Below are 20,548 nucleotides of genomic sequence, written 5' to 3' on the forward strand. Positions count from 1 at the left end.
ATCAATCACTTATTTATGCAATATAGACTCAAGATTACATATTTCATCCTTTGGATCATAAACTAACACTATATTTATTTTGTTACTGAAATTGTTTCAGCTTTTGCCACAGGACCCTTCAGGTTTGGCTTTTTTCTATGTTTTGACTTTTTTTTTTTTTTTTTTTTAAGGCTCCCTCCTTACTTTCTGACACCACAAAATTCTCCAGGCTCATCTTTTTTTCTTCCCCTCTACTAGTACTGAAATCAGTCACGTCCTCAAGGAGTCTTGGTTCCTTTTACTGGAGAGTAGTATTTGGAAACCCAGATCAGGCTGCTAGATGTGCCCATTAACATCATATTTAATGGTAAAAGGTGCTTTTCTCCCTAAGACTAGAAACAAAGTCAGGATGCTCATGCTTACCACTATTCAACATTATAAAGAAGGTCTTAGCCAATACAGCAAGGCAAAAGAAGAAAGAAAATGCATACAGATTAGAAATGAAATAAAACTTTATTTACAGAAGATATGACTGTCTTTGTAGAGAACTGTAAGTAATCTATAAAAAAGGTTACTACAACTAATTCTTGCGAGCCTGCAGGAGAAAAGGTCAATATGAAAAAAACCAACCGTATTTCTATATACTGGCAGTAAAACAAAGTGAAAATGAAATTTCAAATATCATTTCCCTTGGAAGACATGAAACACTTAAAGATAAACCTAACAAAATTTGTGTAAGACTTAAACATTGAAAATTACAAAACATTACTGTGAGAAATTAAAGACCACCTAAATAAATGAGAAATAAATTGCATTCATGGATCCAAAGACTCATTGTTAAGATGTCAGCTCTCCCTAAATTTATCTACAGATTCAACACAATCTCACACAAAATCTTAGCAGACTGACAGAGTGTAAAATTTATGTAGAAATCTATATAGACATTAATCTAGATAAATTCATGCTATAAAACACCCTGCTAGAGAATCTTAAAAGCTTGAAGGTACTTAAAGGATCATATCTTTTGCATGAGTAAATGACCTGTGATTTCCACAAAGAAAGCAAGAAGCAAATCCAAGACCAGGATCCAACTTTGTTCTTTCATGTTTTGATACTGTGCTCTTTAGAGTGGTACATCATGCTACTTGTAATTAAGATTACTTTCACTTTTTACTTTGCCTAGAAAGAGATTCAGATCTCCTCAACAGATGCCATAATCTCTAGATGTGCCATCACCTCTCGATGTGCAGCAATAAGTAGAAAAATAATCAATAATTATGTGATAATAAAGAACAATAAATTTATCAAAACTTATTAATAAAAATGTAACAATAATCCCTGATCTTAGGAATGAATTGACTTTTACAATAAATTACACATTTTAAAGATATAAGGACTCCATTAAAATGTTTTATTTTATAAATTATTTAGTAATTTACACTAAAACACTGAAATTTTAACTGAATTCATTAAAACAGCTACTAACTCCCAGGCTGGTTCTCAAAATTAATTTCATGTTCATCTGTGATATGATACAAACCCAAATAGACTCAATCACATTTTCCTTTTAGAAAGAAACTCAAATTTAAAAGTGCTGCTATAATAAAGTTGCTCCTTCAAGTATGTATGGGGCGGCAGAGAACACCAGAGCCTCGCGGGTCACACAGGACACCGTGAGTAAGCCTGTAGATGGCACCAATCCACGACCAATCTATTGTTTACAGAAACAGTCATTTTTGGTTGTGCTTCTTTATGCAAGATATTTAATACCTTTGCTCAAATTAAGTGGCACCCATTTAAAAAAAAAATTATAATGACTTGAACGAATTTATCTATATACGTCATCAGAAGGTGTTTTGGCAGCTCCTCCTCCCTGCCAGAGCTGCTGGCTCGCCTGATTCCATTCCCACATAGTAGTTCCTGGCTGTCTTACTATCACCTTTACACTGGGCATGTCTAACCCAGTGGAGCTGAGATAGGATAGGCCTTGCTTCCTTACTGGTATACTGGTTGGGCTCTCAGAGCTTTCTCCAGGTGGGGCCAAACTCTTATTTAACATGAATAGCTGAACACTGAGATAAGGAAATTTTGTAGCAAATCTTATTTCCTCACAGGACTAAGAAGGTCCATATTTTGGCCCTTCCTTGAATGTACAGGGCCACATTGGTACCTCAACCATTGTCTCTTAAAGAAATGGTTCTTTTCCTCTTCTTTTTTTTGGAGTAAGTCCTCCTAGAAGAGGGTGTCTAGAAGGGATGATATTTAGTTGTAGCTTATTATTAGCTATTTATTAAAAATAAAACCATGCATGATTTCTGGAAGACATAGCAAGCCCTTCTCTCTTCCAGGTTCTTCTGTAGTGTACTGACACAATGAAGACAGTACATAGCTCATTAGAGGCATTCTTATATATGCATGCAACTCACAAGGAACATCCTCAGTGATACAAAGTGGGTGTAAAATTGTCTATAAGAAGTGAATAAACATTTAGGACATTTAAGAATGCTCAAGTGCTTCTCATAAAGGTTGTGAAGGATTCAGTACTTAACATGGTACTTTATACATAGTAGAAACTCAAGATATGTGAGTTGAATCGAGCAGAGGTGTCTAATATGATGCACCTATTTTAAATTCCTAGTTACAAGAAACAGATAGAAAATCACCATACTCCCAGTGACCAATAACATAATACAGACATGAAGTGCTTGTGTTACTTCATCCTAACTCATCTAATTCGTATGACATAATTCTATCTTTACCTTAAGGCTTAACAGAGAAGAACACTTGGCACATAACAGACCCCAAATAAATGTTGTTGACCAATAAATGTTTCAGAGAAAAATATGAAATGTTGGAATAAACTGAAATGGATGAACTAAAAATAATTACAGAAAAATTCTGAGTAAATTATTGAATGAAAAACATTTCATAGTAAAAATTTTATACAAGCATCTGAAAATCAAAATATCAAAATCCCTGTCTGTACTAACAATATTTGAGGTAGTAAAAAAAAAAAAAAAAAAAAAGGCAGGGGGAGCGGGGGACAGACATAATAATTTCCTGTTCCTGAACTTAAGCAAAAATTGCAGTATTAAAAACAAGAAGGGTGGGTGCAGTGGTTCACGTCTGTAATCCCAGCACTTTGGGAGGCCAAGGAGAGAGGATTGTTTGCGCCTAGGAATTCAATACCATAACGGGAAACATGGCAAAACCTACAAAAAGTACCAAAAACTTAGGCAGGTATGGTGGCTCATGCCTGCAGTCCGAGCTACTTGGTAGGCTGAGGTGAGAGGATCACCTGAGCCTGGGGAGGTAGAGGCTGCTGAGCTGTGATCGTGCTGTGCCACTGCACTCCAGCCTGGCCAACAGAGACCTTGCCTCAAAAAATAAATAAATAAAAAGTAATAAGCAGATCACAATAAAACTAAACATATATAATTAGTAGTGTTTGTTTTTGTTTTTGTTTTTTTAAGAGATTGGGTCTCACTCTGTCATCCAGGCTGGAGTACAGTGGTGTAATCATAGCTCACTGCAGCCTCAACCTCCTGTGCTCAAGCGATTCTCCTGCCGGCCTTAGCGGCCTCCTTAGGAGTGCGCCACCATGCCCAGGGGATTTTTTTTTTTTCTTGTAGAGATAGGGTCTCACTGTGTTGCCCGTGCTGGTCTCAAACTCCTGGCCTCAAGTGATCCTCCCACCTCAGCCTCCCAAAGTGCTGGGATTACAGGCATGAGCCACCATGCCTGGCCTAGTAGTATTAATTTTGTGGGCAATAAAGTTCTGTTTCAAATGACAGAGAAGTCCAAAATAAGACACTGTGTTTACTACCTTCATTAAATATTAAAAACAAATTTCTTTAAATTCCTTTTAAAACAAGGATTTGTATAAATGAATCTGAAGTGTTCACTTTAAAATTAAAGACGTAAGGGCAAATTAAAAAATTTTAACTAGTTTTCTTAAAGAAAAAATAACACTTGGTATCTTTATTAAAATTAAAAAAATAATGAGAGGCAAACAAATTATTATGGGAAAAAATAGAAAATGATCATGTTGAGTAAAATCTCAAGAGACATTTGGGGAGTCAAAATCATAAGTAAAATTTTGTGCACGGAAGTTCAAAAATCACTTAAATGTCAGTAAAATGGAAAGTATCATTACATCATTAACTTTAATTCACTTAAAATATTTTTGCTATAAATTCATTTTAGCAGCGCAGCCAAAATATATACACACTATGCCATGAAGAAATCTTACCTTTTTATCATATACATCTTGCCAGTTTACTCCCGAAAAGAAACTGTGTCTCATAATTTCTTTTGCATCATCTGGTCCTCCACCAAGGCTATGAGAACAGAAATAAAATTAAATAAGTATAAAACATTTACATAAGCTCAAAGCGTAACAAAAAAGGTTTTGTGAAAGTGTAATTTTCTGCATAATAAATAGTTCTTGGGATAAATAGCTCTAAAAGTAAAAAGCTTTTGCTATAAGATCTATTTTTCCTAATATGCTTATAAGAACTAACTTCAGAATGGTATGGTATTTGGAAAAGAGCAGAGGCTTTGGAGATAGATCTGGAAGAGGCAATCATCTCTGGCGGTTATGGGATATGTGACAACAGAAAAGAGGCTTAACCTCAGTTTTCTTTTTTTTTGTGTGTGTGTTTGCTTTTGTTTTTTATTTTTATAAATTTAAGGAGTACAAGTGCAATTTTGTTAGACACACATAATGCACAGTGGTAAAGTCTTGACTTTTAGTATACCCCACACCTGGATTATACGCATTGTGATGTGAAATTACTTAATTTCCATCTGTATTCCTTCTGCCCCCACCACCCTTACAAGCCTCCAATGTCTGGTTCCACACCCTATGTCCACTTGTACACACTATTTAGCTCCCACTTATAAGTGAGAACATCCAGTATTTGTCTTTCTATTTCTGAGTTGTTTCACTTTAGATAATGGCCCCCAGTTTCCTCCATGTTTCTATTTAACCTCAGTTTTCTAATCTGCAGAGTGGAGAATGATCATTTGCTGGTGAGTCACTGCAAGGGTTAGAAACAACAAAGGAATATGGTTTGGCTGTGTCTCCACCCAAATCTCATCTTGAACTGTAGCTCCCATAATCCCCATGTGTCATGGGAGGGACCAGGTGGGGAGGTAACTGAATCATGGAGGCAGGTTTTTCCCATGCTGTTCTCATGATAGTCAGTAAGTCTCATGAGATCTGATGGTTTTATAAAGGGCGGTTCCCCTGCACATGCCCTTGCCTGCCACCATGTAAGATGTGCCTCTGCTCCTCCTTCACCTCCTGCCATGATTGTGAGGCCTCCCCAGCCATGTGGAACTGTGAGTCCAATAAACCCCTCTTTCTTTATAAATTATGCGGTCTCAGGTATTTCTTCACAGCAGAATGAAAATGGACTAATACAATAATAGGTAAAGAAATTCCAGTGTTTTCTGGCTTATTCAGTTTAATATAGTACATATTACTAAGCATAAAAGAACTAAAAGTGAGAAATAGGAAGAACAGGAGGAAAAGTGGGAAAAAGAACAAGGAAAGGAAGATAAACCTATTTAAATCTGAATTTAATATAGTAGGCTTTATTTGGCTTGTTCATTATTAGAAATGATACGTGCTGGTAAGTGCTTAACAACCAGCTCTCTGTGAGAAATCATGCATTTATACAAATATAATTTTTTTTCTTTTTTTTTTTTCAAGGGCACAGTAGATACCAGGTGCTCACAGCAGAGCAGCCATGGAGCTGCTGGGACCAAACCTTGCCTGACCTAGCCACCACCACACCCCAGACATATAAATTTAAATTTTACTGATATGAAGAATGCAAAACACAAAATTTACAAAGATCATAAAACATACAATGTTGTGTATTGTAAATTAGTCACCTGATTCTCACAGAAAACTTGTTAATTTTTGCTGTACTCCAAAGCCACTAATGGATGAAACTTACAATTAGTTCTAACATGAATACTGGTTGACATTTTTGTTTATGTTAAAGTCAAAGCTGAAAGTGATACAATGGAGACTTCAGAACTTCACTTGTGAGTTATGTGAGTGACTTCTTTGCAAAATGGTTAATAACTTTGGGACAGTGGAAGAAGACTCATTTTTTGGTGCTATTTAAAGTGTAATGAATCTGCATTATTAATATTTTCTCTTAAGTCTAAACAGTCAACAAAACAGTAAGTCCAGCCCCAACTCATAGTATCTGCCAATTCTGGCAGTATAAATTCTCCCACCGTGGCCAGTTTCGAGCTACCAATAAGATGTCACTGAACATGTAGGCAGGAAGAGATGCATAGTAGCAAACCATTATATATTATGTCCATACAGATACAGCAGACATGACTGATCTCAAAAATACAGATAACAGTGGAACATAACAAATTAAGGAGTAATGAGTTTTTAGTATTTATGACCTTTGATTTTCCTATTCTTAATTAGTAAATTTATGTAATTTTTAGTAATGACTATAATATACAACCAGCTCACAAAATTGGTGAAAATTTAACAGTTGGTTCTTAAGAGCTGGTATATGCTAATTCCAACACACCACTGGGTTGGAAGAAAACCAAATAGGTCACGGAAAACAAATACAGATGCTCCTAAACTTAACGATGGGTTATGTCTAGATAAACCCTCATTTCAACTTAAGATGGGTTTATCTGGATGCAATTCCATCATTAGTTGAGAAGCATACTAAATATGTATCACTTTCGCACCACCATAAAGTCAAAAAATTGTCAAGTCATTGTAGGTCAGAAATCATTTATAATTATATAATTCTAATAAATTCTGGTTATTAGATCTAAGAAACACATGACTGGAAAGGACCTAGGATCCTTTGACACACAGTTAAAATGGAAAACAGTCAACTGATACCTGAATATCTTTAGTGACGATAAATGATTCCCACCAGGCTGGGTCTCCAACTCCCAGATCCTTAAAAAGTCTCTAAATGAACTATACCCCAGAGATGGGACTTTTAGGTTTGATCATAACAATGCTGTTTGATGTTTGCATTTGGAATTTTCAGACTGGTAGTTCTGTATTCAGTGAGAGCTCAGCATTTCCGACCCTGCCCTCTTTTTCATTCTATTTCAATTCTGTAGGTTTCTTTCCCAGGAGACTGCAAACTCCTTTGAAGGCAAGATCAGTGCTGGATTATCCAAAAGGCATTCTAAGCTTGTGCTTAGGGAACCAGAGAAGCAAAAGCACCAAAACACATTTCTGAAAAGCATTTAATGTCTTCAAGCATGCATCAACATAGTCTGCATGAGAAACATCAAAGCTCCATGCCATTTTCTTACACTTATGTTGTAGTTTATTTCAATACTGTTTTCATTTGAATTGTACTTGAGATGGGAGTTGGAGTGGAGAATCATAATCATTTTGTAAATAAAATGCTGCAATCCAGCTTTAGTTATCCATTTTTGTAACTCCTCAAGTTTTCTAGCAATACTTTGGTTTTGAACATAGCCAGCATTTATTCTATATTTATCGAATACATATAAAACTAAAATATCAGCTATGAATACTATGCAAAGTCTGAGAATACAATCAGACTTCCATTTTAGAAGCTAGGAGAAATTCTTTAACACACTTCCTCAATGTGTGAAACTGTCAAAAATTTCAGTGTCAATGACTCTCTAATATACAATTTAAGACTTCAAAAATAATAACAAAATATGCTTTGAAGTAAGATATTTATGTCTAGAATACTAAACTCCAGTATCAGAATGCCAAACTAAATCCTCAGCTACTGTGAATTCCTTTACTATTAGGAACATCACAGAATTCATATTTTCTTAATGTTACTGAATACATGAGGTCATGCTTTTCCTATCAACTCCGCATAGGAAGATAAAGGAGGGGATAACAGAATGAACATAAAGGATGGAGGCTAATAAATAAAAGCAAAATGATAGTTGACCCTTGGATAGAACTAACAGCAATTCAATAAGAAATACCAGAAAAATTCCAGTAGCATTTAAAATAGCTGCGTAGAAAAAGTGAAGAGGTGTATTATAATGCTATCATTACTTATGTTTCCAAAGGTTTTTCAAAGTCCTTGTTAGCTTGCTTTTCTTTCTACCCCTGAAACTGAGGTTCTCTAAGATTCTGTCCTAGGCCCTCTTCTCCTTATCCACTACCCTCGCCACTAATGCCTTGGCTGTAGCTACCTCCTAGATATAGTTATGGTTCCCAATCCATGTAGTCAGTTACTGTGTTTCTTCTAAGCATTCATTCTATTATTTCCAGCTGCTCACTTGACATTTCCATCTTGGTTTTATATAGAAATTTCAGACTCAGTGTACCAAAAGTTATTACCAACATCTACCCTCATCAAGCCTCCTTGGTTTGCATACCCTGTCTGTTAATCACCCTAGCTGGAAACCTCAGAGGGATTCCTGACTCCTACTTCCTCACAGTTTCTAGTTAATCATAACCTCTATCACTTGTGTACTACTGCTTCAGGAAGGACTCCATCTATTATCTGAACAATTCCATAAATATTCTTTTTTAAAAAAAGACAGGGACTCACTCTATTGCCCAGGCTAGAGTGCAATGCTGTCACCTTGGGTCATTGCAGTCTCGACCTCCTGGGCTCCAGCGATTCTCCCACCTCAGCCTCCCAAGCAGCTGGGACTACAGCATGTGCCACCACACCCACCATTTTATTTTTTTTTAGTAGAGATGAATCTTGCTATGTTGCCCAGGTTGGTCTTGAACTCCCGACCTCAAGTGATCTTCTTGCCTCAGCCTCCCAAAGTGCTGGGATTACAGGCGTGAGTCACTGTGCCTGGCCCCATAAACACTTTTAACTGCTCTCCCTGCCCCTGGATCCTCACTCATCTAATCTGTCCATGACAAAGCTGCCAGAGTTACCTTTTCGTGACACAAATCTGATTATACTATCCCTTGCTTTAAACATGTAAGCAGTATCTCACCCTCTTCTGAATGAAGATTAAATATTTTCTAAGAAACCTAAGATCCTTACAATCTAATATATCAGCTTCATTTCCCAATGTTACCCAACTCATATTCTACACTCTAGTCACTGAACTTCTCAAATGCCATGTTCTTTTGCAATTCTAGCTATACTCTACATGTAAATTTCTGTGCTTGAGTGCCAATGCAAATTCAAACTCCTTTCTGATTCAGCTCAAGTCCCCCAATCCCCTAGATAAAAGCCAATAATTTCAACAGTACTTTGTACGTAGTTTGACCTGAGCATCTGTGAGTATATGTTTTGTGCCCCCAAATTATTCTATGAACATCTAGAGCAGAGACTGGTTCATCTCACTCATCCTTGTATTCCCTGTATTTTGATGCAGCAGTGGAGGGGCTTGACACATCTACTATAAAAGAAATTATTAGATCATTGAAAATACTGCATCTTCTCATTAGATCAATATCAACCTCCTGGTGAACAAACAGTTAGGAATTGTTCTATTAATACATACCAGCCAGTTAACATTCTAAGAATTTGCCTCACATTCATTCAATAGTTCCTAAGTACCGACTATGTGCTATTCATGGAGTGGGCTGACAAATAAAAAAAAAATGAATGAGACATACACATGAAAACCACAAGTATATTTTGTTCTACTAGCCAGTTATATAGAGGGCCACAAAGTAAAGGGTGGTCAAAGTTGCCTGCAGGAATAAGGATGAGATAAATATTCACTGCCTTGAATACTAAGCCAAATATTAGACCAAAAAATGAAATACATAAAAGTCGGCCGGACACGGTGGCTCACGCCTGTAATCCCAGCACTTTGGAAAGCCCAGGGGAGTGGATCACGAGGTCAGGAGATGGAGACCATCCTGGCCAACATGGTGAAACCCCTTCTCTACTAAGATACCAAAAAAAAAAAAAAAGCCAGGTGTGGTGGCAGGCACCTGTAGTCCCAGCTACTCAGGAGGCTGAGGCAGAGGAATTGCTTGAACCCAGGAGGCGGAGGTTGCAGTGGGCCGAGATTGTGCCACTGCACTCCAGCCCACACAACAGAGCGAGACTCCCTCTCAAAAAAAAAAAAAAAAAAGATAAAAGTCGCCACTCTGTTTAAAGGTTACCTATCATCAGGTGCTGCTCCTTACTTAATTGTAAAAGAATCCATTATCTATGTGAATAGTTGTCTGGAATAATGCCACTAAATGCTAATCTAATACTGAATATTTCTCAATGGTGAGATTTTGGATGATTTAATGCATCTTTTCTGTGTATTTTTTTATAGTATTTGAATTTATATAATGAGAATATTTTAAAGAAAGTGATACAATGAATTTATTGCTCTGAAAAATGAATACTTATGCAGTTTTAACAACAAAAAAAAGAATGCTATTAAATGGAACACATTTCGAAACTTAAACTGAGAAATTGTTGCATTGTAAATAAGATACATAAGAAATACCAAATAGGCACCAAGAAACTTAACTTCTACTCTTGGTCTGCATGAATGTTCTGAGAGACCTTGAATAAATTACCTAACCCTCTCTGGGCCTTTTTTTTCAACTCAATGAAATGGAAATGAGAATAGTATCTCCCCTATCCACCCAACAAGGCTACTGAAAAAGCAAGGGAGTTAATAGATGTGAAAGTGCTCTGAAAAAGAAAACAAAATCACTTTACACATATAAATAATATCTGTAGCTAGGATTACAAAATGTTTCTTGAATGATTCTTCACAAAGCAAAAAGACAGTATCTCTTTTATTATGTTTGTTTATTTCTGCTGAAGATAAAGCCATGTTCCTTACAAGGTTAAAAGCTAGAAGAATGCAATGAAAACCATTTCTCAGATAGACTTAAAAATCCAACTTTTTGGGATTCACTCATTAATCCAGTCTCTCTCTCTATATATATATAATATATATGAGCATCAACCATAAATTAAACATTTTCATAAAACTCTATGTTAGGTATTATAAAATATTCAACAATATGTGAAATCATCTATGCGTCAAATGAGTAGACTCAGAGAAATACTGATATGCATAGATACCTAGATGGGAAGGCAGATATATACATATACAAACACACATATTAAGTGATATTTTAAAATTAATAGTCATTTCACATATGATTTATGAATTTATAAACATCAATGAATGTATAAACATGAATAAAAAATACTGTAGCTCATTGAACAAAGCAGCAAGAGCCATAGGGTTCTTCAGTTCATAGCTGTAGCTACAAAAACAGAAATACAAAGTGTGTACAATTATTTTTTGCCATCAACCCTTTCAGCTATGCATAGAAAAGATTATTTTCAAATGACAAAATAGCAGTTAGAGGCCGGGTGCGGTGGCTCACGACTGTAATCCCAGCACTTTGGGAGGCTGAGGCGGGCAGATCACCTGAGGTCGGGAGTTCAAGACTAGCCTGGCCAACTTGGCAAAACCCCGTCTCCACTAAAAATACAAAAATTAGCCAGGCGTGGTGGAGATGCCTGTAGTCCCAGCTACTCGGGAGGCTGAGGCAGGAGAATCACTTGAACCTGGGAAGCAGAGGTTGCAGTAAGCCAAGATCGCGCCACTGCACTCCAGCCTGGGTGGCAGAGTGAGACTCTGTCTCAAAAAAAAATAAAAAATAAAAAATGCAATTAGGTATGTTAACACAGGTTGTGGGTGGGAGGAGAGTATTGAAAAATAGGTCTATTCCTTTTATAAGAAATACAAAGGCCCAGAGACTGAAAGAAAGAAAAGGGATTCTCCTATCCCCACAAGATCAAGTAACAGAGCAATTAAGAAATTTTCACTCATAATATGGATAATGAAACTCTCAAAATCCTTATTTGGTAAATATGCATAAAATTTCCAAGTTAGGAAAGAGTTGAGAAAAATTTTTAAATGTTCTATATTATGCAGTTAAAAATAAGTCAGGATCTCAGTGGGAAGATGTCTACACCAAATACATTGCTTCTTGGAGTTAGTTATATTTGAATTAATTTCCATATCTCAATTTTTAACCACATTCATCAGTAATTCACTAAGCGTTATTTGAGGCTTACCGTTTATTTGGATCCTTTATCAAGAGCCCTGAAAGCAATGATTTTGCATCTGAGGAGAGTGTTCGAGGAAATTTAATGTCTTCCATTAGTATTAATTCAAAAAGTTTCTCATGGTCCTGGTTGTAGAAGGGTAGCCTCCCACACATCATTTCATACATGACAACCCCTAGGCCCCACCAGTCTACTGCTCGGCCGTAGTCATTATCTTCTAGCACCTAAAAGTGAAATCAGTAAGGAGATTAATTATTACATGTTAACTTTTAAAGCACCGTGCATAAAACATAAGATTTTTACATAAAAATCAATCTTAACTTTCAAAGCTTAGGTAGTCTATTCTGAGATCTTGACATTTAAACTGTGAAGCATCCTACAAAAAATATAAATCACATCAAATATGTGAAATATTCAATACATATCCAGAAATGGCCAGTGTACAAAAAAAGGGGCAGGTCGTACAAAAACAAATCCCAAGTACATGAATATACATAAGGATCAAATGAAAAACGTTAGCTAGCATATTTACATATTTTTTCTTAGGCCTACTGACTTTTTCATTCTGGTTCCACCCATGTGGACTTTAAGTAACAACTCAGAGCCAGGGTGTGCCGACTATAGAGCACACAATGTGCACTGCACATTCTTGCCTTAAGAAGAACGAAGTAATACAAATTAAACAGTGAAAGACAGTAGTAAACAAAGGCAATGTAATGGAGAAGTCTACAGGGCAAGACAACCATTAAAGTAAGTTTGAAAAACCTCTGGAGGCCTCTATATGTTTCAGCTCTTTCTGGAACTATTTAATAGACAAAGTGAATACAAAAGCTTATGGTATGAGCTGTAATAAACTTTGATAGCCACAGCTTTATACCTCACAACAAAAATTTCTGTTACAGCAAAAAAATGGACTTAATATCTGTGTGGTATATATCCTTAAAATTTTCCCAAAATATATTACATGCAAAATAAATGTAGTTAGAAATGATACAGAAGTGTCCGTTTGCCTATGCTGCAGCAACCTGTTCAAATGGGAACATGGTAACTTACCATTTGCCCCAGGAAAAATTTGGTTTTATCTTTTTATCAGATTTGTTCTTCATCCAATGGAATATTCCTCATCTATATGCAACTTTGAATATTTTATTTTAAAACTATATTTGATAATCTTAAAGCTTATTTTATTTGATCCTCTCGGCTTTGGAAAACCAGACCAGGAAAACCACATATATGAATTTATCAATTTAAAAACACTTATAACCGATTACAAAAGAGAACATTTGATAAGGACAAAGCAGTACTTGTGTTCCAAACTTTCTTGCTTCAAATTAAATATTTTCTGGAAGATTACTCTTACATGACTTTTATTTAAAATTTACCAATAATCTCACAGAATTACAGGTGATATTTTTGACAGTTACATTATGATTACCTAAAAATACTATGAAAGGCACTTTGGTAGGGTATTTAAAGACAAAGGATATAATTTATAAGAAAAAATATGTTACTTAAAAGATCTATTCAATAAGCATTTCTATTATGAAAAGATTTTTAATTCAATTATATCAATGTTTGTCTTACGGCTAAAAAACTGAAAACATCACTGGTAAGATATGAACACAAGTTTAGATCCTATGCTTTTCTAGAAATGTTTTGTAAATCACAAACTAACAAAAAAACATTTTCTGGAAGAACAACAAATTCTAGTTTTCATCATTAGTGCAAAGAATGTCATATTTTTACTTGTTTGAAATGAGTAATTTGAGAACAAATAGAAAACAAAAAAAAACCTAAAAAAGCAGAAGAAATTCTACTTCGTATTTACGTTAAAGGAAATGCTGCATGTATTATTTTAAAATACCACTGACTTTTGATGATTCAAGGATCTATCTCATGGCCGATTAGTACAATGCACTGTTTGTGGGCCTTTATCTAATTGACACAAGATTTTAACTAATAACAACCAAAAATTTAAATCTAAGCAAACTTTAACTGCATTCCTACAACACCAACACAACAGTGGCATATACAAAAAGGAGCCAAATGTGGTTTTTAACCTCTTTTTTTTTTTTCATAAAACCATAAAAAGCATAAAAGCTGGATTAACTGCCTCCCGAACCCACATTTCACCAGCCGGGTTCTCATCCCCAGCTGGCAAAACTGGCAATCCTTTATTTTTGTTTAAATACCTGGTTTGCAGCCAGAAGGGAAAGTGAGTACATAAAAAAAGGGGGGTTTTATTTTTGAAGAGAAATAAGCAACTGAAAAATAAAACTGCATTGTAAAAAAATCTGTTTGATAAAATAAAATACATTTTATTTAGCTTTGTAAAATGAATATCGATTCCTAAAATAAGTGATTTTGCCTCTGAACATACGTGCCTTAATTGATCTACAGACACATAATGCTATAATTAGAACTGTTTGTCGTATCACTTTGTATTGAACAAAACTGATGTAACGTATTGTCTTCCTGACATGTAAACTTAACCAATGCTGAGGAGAAAACACCCTAACAACTAAAATCCCTCTTTACCTAAGAGACTTCACTATCAATTAGAAAGATTTTTGTCCAAATTTTATCTTCAAACAGCTATAAGATGAAACATACATAAATAATGATTACAGTATCCTACATGTGGATACATATGTTCCCACTATTCAAACAATATCCTTTCTCTTTCCTGAATCTAAATTATTTCAAAACACAATATTTTTAAATACTCTGGAAATCCCACAGTCAAATTAACCAATTCGAATCCAATAACCTCTTTCACATTATTTTAAGAAGACAATTTTTCTCCCTCTACTCAAAGCACTTATTATTCTATAAATACATAACATATAAAATTTACATTTTTTTAACTTAAGGACTGCAAATTCTTTCTGGCTACCTCTGATAATTTTTTTTCTAGCTAAAAGGCTAATTTATTTCATGGTTATTGTGAGGGCTGGCTGAAAGGTATGATAAACAGTGGTATAATGGACAGGTACAACAATGGTAGAGCATATTTCAACTTCATTAAAAGGTAATTTCTTATACAATTTGAATATAAATGCAGATCAAAATATGCTCCTGAAAAAATCCAGTGAAAGATTTATCTTGAAGAAATAAACTTCTGTCTCCTTTCCATAAAACCAACATTACTGACTTGTAAATGAAACCCAAACTTTAAATAGGAAAGCATACATTTGGTATTTCTTCTACCCCTACAGTCCTTTGTAACCACAGATGTAGTTGTATATTATACCTACCTTTAACACAAATGCCCAAACAGAGATGAAAGAGGAGATTTGGAACACCAAAAAAATGTAATTGTTAAAAAATGATGAGAGGTCACATCAAATGAAAACTTAAACAGAGCACAAACTCTGGAAAACAAGGCTTTATTTCTAATAGGAGCCAGAAATTGCTTTACTTTATGATACGATAAAACTTAAGACTCAAGGAGGTTACAGCAGATACAAATTAACATTAAATAACCTGGAAATATTTGATCAATATTTAATGAAGACACTTACATTTATAAATCAGCCAGGTGAGTTAAAACACATTAGTTCTTGAATTGTTATTAATTTCAAAGAATGATACTGAATGAGAAACTATATATTTTTAAATGATACTACCAATTCAAGTTACTAATGTAAATATTTATTTGGCTAATGGGCTTTTTCAAAACAAAAAAAATCTATTCATTCCAATATTCGTTTACCAGGAGGATTTACTAGGAGGTTAAAGGGACCCCTCTCTCAGCTTGCCCACCAGGCCACACAATGCACCCAAGGCAAGCAATTATAAGGAGGCTCTGTATGCCCTGGAGTGGCTTACTGCTCAATCAATAATCCTGACAGAACAGATGGGGGAAAAAATTAAACATCTAAACAAACTGTCTGCACACCTATGTTGTGAAAGTAAACTGTGAACTTGGATGAACCAATTTACCACTAATTCAAAAAAAAAAATGTTTTTTGCTGGTAGCCTTACATTTCAGGTAACTGATAGATGTGTGTTTTATACCTAAACACACATCTATATCATTTATCATTTAGGGGAGCCCTTCAGATATTCTTAACATCACAGGTATGGGCTAAGAAAAAAAGACCTATAAATCTTCTCATTCAGATTTTAAAGTAAACTGCAGCTTCAGGAAAAGTATCCATTTCAATACATAAGATTATAAATTCTACAGCTGCTTGGTATTTTCTACATAAATATATATTTTATAACTATTTCTCAACTGCTTTAATAGTTCTTAAGTGACAGCAACTGTCAATGCCATTTGCTATGAATTAGAATGCTGTACGCTTTATGGACACCTCTCCTAGCACACACAAATACTTGTACACAGTTAACATCGTATTTTCAAAAGCAAACTCTGGTTAGCACAGGAAAAATCCTTCGACAAGAGAAAGGCTAAATGGATACAATAATGATGATTAGCTCATACTTACACATATCTTCCAAGAGATTTCTATACTTCTTTTTTATTCTGAAGCAATAGACATTATGGGATTCCAAGAAACTGAGCCTTTATAACCCAAGTAACAATATCCATTGTAAAATACTATAGGTAATCACTAGTGTTTCCAGTTAGGGTTAGTTTTGTATACGTTCTCATGGTACAGAGAATTTAAAATTAAACTTTGTGCTTAAACTAGAATCACACCAAAGTACTGAATGCAAATATTCTGTTAAAGCCAAAAGACCATATAACATTGAAAAGAAGTTAGGGCGAAAAATAGCTACTTTAAGAACTGACAGACCTCTAAGTAAGTAAAAGATGCCACTTATAAACATTGAGAGGCGTTAATTCCATTTTAGTTCATATTTAAACAATGTCCAATTATGAGATAAAATGGAATGGCTTTTAATATTACCCAGAAAATCATATAAAATAACAACATACTATAGAAAGAAATTAAATATATTCAACTAAATAGTAAGCCAACTCATATGAGAGAAGTTCTTAAATACGAATTCTAACTATAGAGCAGACAACTTCTATCTGAACTCATCCCTCTACTCCTTTAATGTTCCCTTTAATCATGGTGATGAGACCTTTTCTGAATTACCAGGAAGATGAAGGTTTTCAAAATTACCCCAGGTGGATAGATATCATATGAATTATTAATAAGTAAATAAAATGTTAGGGTTGTCCACAATTTTAGAAAGGCTACTAAAACAACTCTTTCTTTTCACAAAAAGCATAGAGATTCTAAGACTAGTTTTACAATCTGCTGGAATATAGTAGAACTTTGTGCAAAGACTAATCAGAATGTAACTACATGTGCTACTATTTTTACCTACAGATTAAATGTGCAAACATATGTAACTTTAGCCTCATTCATTTCTCTTCAGATCTCCTAAAAACAACATTGGCAGCACCCACGAAATGACATATTTTACATTTATTCTTTGTTGCATTTAAAATAAAGAAAATTCTGTTTAATACATTTCAAGCAAGTTAGCTTCTAACTATTTCCCACACCTACAACACTAGTCCATGCCCTGGCACCGCCTTTACTACCTTTTGTGGAAGTTAATATATATCTTTGATTTTTAATTTATATAGAATTTAATCTCCATTTGTACTATGAGCTAACACAATGACTGAGCAAATCTTTGCATCAAAATAGTTATCAAAATATTCTCATCTATTTCAGCTATTTTAAAAATGTTACATTATATGCAAGATATCAAAGATAGGTTTCAAAGAAAAAATCAGGAAAATTTTGGCAAGCGAAATGTTTTCTAAGAATGGGGTTCTAAAAAACTAAAAAGAATGCATCAAATACTGCCCTTCAGCCACTGGAAAAACAAATCATTTTACATTTAGATGAAATAAAATTATATGCATTTTTCTCAATAGCAACCACAGCTAGATATTATATATTTCCCAACAATCAAGTCATTTTTTGCAATCTTTGTTAGTTCTAACTTGATTATCAAATAACTTTTATTTTTACACTATTACAGAAGTGCATTTCTCTAGGTTTCCAAAACCACCTTATTCAACCTTCCCCATCTGTCACCATCTGCTTCTTTTTAGCATGTACTTTTTGTGTGATCACATAAGCATGTGAAAAATAACTAACATTCAGATGATTATCTGCTGGTACATTTGAGGACTGGGCATAATAAAAGTGAACTGCCAAAACGCACTTAACACTTTTAATTTTGTTGGGTCTTGCATGTAAGCTACATTTGATTTTCAAACTGTTTTACAGTTGGAAAGTTGATCAGGTACTGCTAACTCAAGAGCAAAGCTGAGACTCTAAATAATTAGCACTGCATAAAATGGTTTGGATTCAATAGGAGCCAAATCAAATAATAAAATTTAACAGTAAGAGTTTACATGTGATTTCTAATTTCTTTTATAATTTCTAGGTGTGAAAATGCAGCACAGATTATAAAAACAAAATCCTCTCAAGATATCATATGGTCCATAATTTATTTCCTTCTAATGTACAAAAGAGCAAAAGTACATTCATTTAAAACTATACATGCAAATGCAGTTTTCAAAATGTAGCGCACTAAATGCATAGTGCATATGCCAGCTAGAACTGAACCACTGTAACCTGTTTAAAACACAAAACAAAACAAAAACTAGCCTTTTCTACATTAACAGTATTGTTAAATGCTTCCCAAGTTGGAAAACTGCATTGTAAGCTGCATTCTTCATCAAAAGAGATAAGAGAACAAATACCTTAAAAATATTCTTTTTTCAACAAATGGCATATTTATACTGTAAGTTTTATGCTTTCCTAATTTGCCATAAGAAACAAATTAAGTTCACTTAAAACTTAAGTTTATTTTAAAACCTGCCATGTATCTGACATTGGACATTTAATAAACTGGCTTTAAACTGATTTCTAACACTCTTTGTGAAATATCTTCAAAATACCCTTCACCTGTCTTTATACCAGATTAAAACAATGTAAAAGGTGAAGGAACACTACTGCTAGATGAAGTACAGGTTGCAGCAAGATTCCTACATAGTGTGTAAACAAATCTTCTGTAAAGACAGAAGGGAAAATGTTGACAGTGAGTCATTCATAAGAGAAGCAGTAGTCAAGAATGTATTACAGATTTGATACACAACTACTACTTCTAGTACTGTCACGAAAAGCCCAGCATTAATAATGGTAATGTACTAGAAATTTCAAGGTCCAAAAAAAGTGAGAGACACCATCTGAGGTAAAAGGAAGAGGCTGGCTTCAGCTCCTGCCAATCCCTCCCTAACACTGACCATGTAAATCTGATCACAGTAGCGCCTTGCTCTCAATTCACAAGTGATTTCCCCTAGCCCACAGGATCAAATCTAAAACTCTGTAACATTTCAACCCCTATCTGTGTGTCCAGCCTCCTCTCTTCCTGCTTCCCCTTTTCTACTGCCGGACCCTCCCTGCAGGCTTAAGCACTTTTCCTTTTCCTTCCACTCCACTGTATGGAACTAGTAAAGCAGTTATTTTCTTGCACAGTACTAATTGTTTTCCGTATCTTATCACCTTAGTAAATAAACAGCAAGCCACTTGAGGGCAAAAAACATTTTCTAACATCGTTGTATTCCCAGTACCTAATGTAATGCCTGATACTTAATAAATATTCAATAAATAATTCTTTGATGAATGAATGAGTGTCCTTCAGTAAAATGGTCCACGCTGAAGACTAGAATAAAGGAATTAAATTCTTATTTTTTTAAGGGTAAACACAGTCAAAGTTTAAAAATGCAGTATGTGACACAACATTTAAAATATAAAAGTTACAATTTCATAAGTTGTTTCAAGATTTCTCATAAATAATAACAACAATAATCACTCTTCCCTATAAAAACATGGTGTCTAGATTTGAATTATGAATCAATATGTATCCACCAAGGATGGGTATATAAACTGTTTTTAAAGACCAGACTTTTGAAGTATTAAAAAAGGTATACAGAAATGTTTTCTTGTCTTTAAAGAGAAACTGATAATTTTGTGGGAACTATAAACTTTCCATTCAGAAACAAGTGGACTCTTCTTGCATTAAATTCTTAATTTGTTCTTCAGTTGATGACATTGCATAGGAAATAATATCTTTGTTTCTCAGATCATCTGCTTCTTAAATGATATGTATTCATCTTCTTCAGAAATAATTTACCCCAATTGTGACACAACTAATTTTGTTATTCTAAATATGGCATATCTTCTTCCATAGCAAATTTATAGCAGGGGTAACTGAACTCCAGAGAAACAAATAATTTTTTGTGACATTTATAAAAACAATTCTATGCTAGAAAATTTTTTATTTGAATAAACAAGAAACAGTGTTACTAAAGTTTTACCTAATTCAACCACAAAAATAGAGAATTCTAAACTACAAATTTTTAAAGAGAGAAAATTATATTTTTGGCAAGAAAATAACAGTAGGAAATTTATTGTATCTTAAATAGTAGCACTTCTTTACAATAACTTAACATTGTTGAAATGTAAATTTAATCCCTAGTTGAAAAGAACTATTAGAATAACAGACCAGCATGAGTTACTTTATGTATAAGGAAT

The 20,548-nt window shown here is 34.4% G+C and overlaps 1 protein-coding gene across 7 annotated transcripts in view; it reads right to left on the reverse strand.

Annotated features, from left to right (window-relative positions):
- AKT3 (AKT serine/threonine kinase 3) overlaps positions 1-20,548 on the reverse strand; it is a 370,924-nt gene that overhangs the window by 41,885 nt on the left and 308,491 nt on the right. For all 7 annotated transcript variants that reach the window (XM_063613541.1, XM_055235064.2, XM_055235066.2 and 4 more), the window contains 2 exons: positions 12,015-12,229; positions 4,232-4,319 (listed from right to left, as the gene is read on the reverse strand). In XM_063613541.1, coding sequence (XP_063469611.1) covers positions 4,232-4,319; positions 12,015-12,229 — 303 coding nt within the window. The remainder of the gene's footprint in view (positions 1-4,231; positions 4,320-12,014; positions 12,230-20,548) is intronic.

The sequence above is a fragment of the Symphalangus syndactylus genome, chromosome 19, assembly GCF_028878055.3.
Source record: "Symphalangus syndactylus isolate Jambi chromosome 19, NHGRI_mSymSyn1-v2.1_pri, whole genome shotgun sequence".
Lineage (NCBI taxonomy): Eukaryota > Metazoa > Chordata > Mammalia > Primates > Hylobatidae > Symphalangus > Symphalangus syndactylus.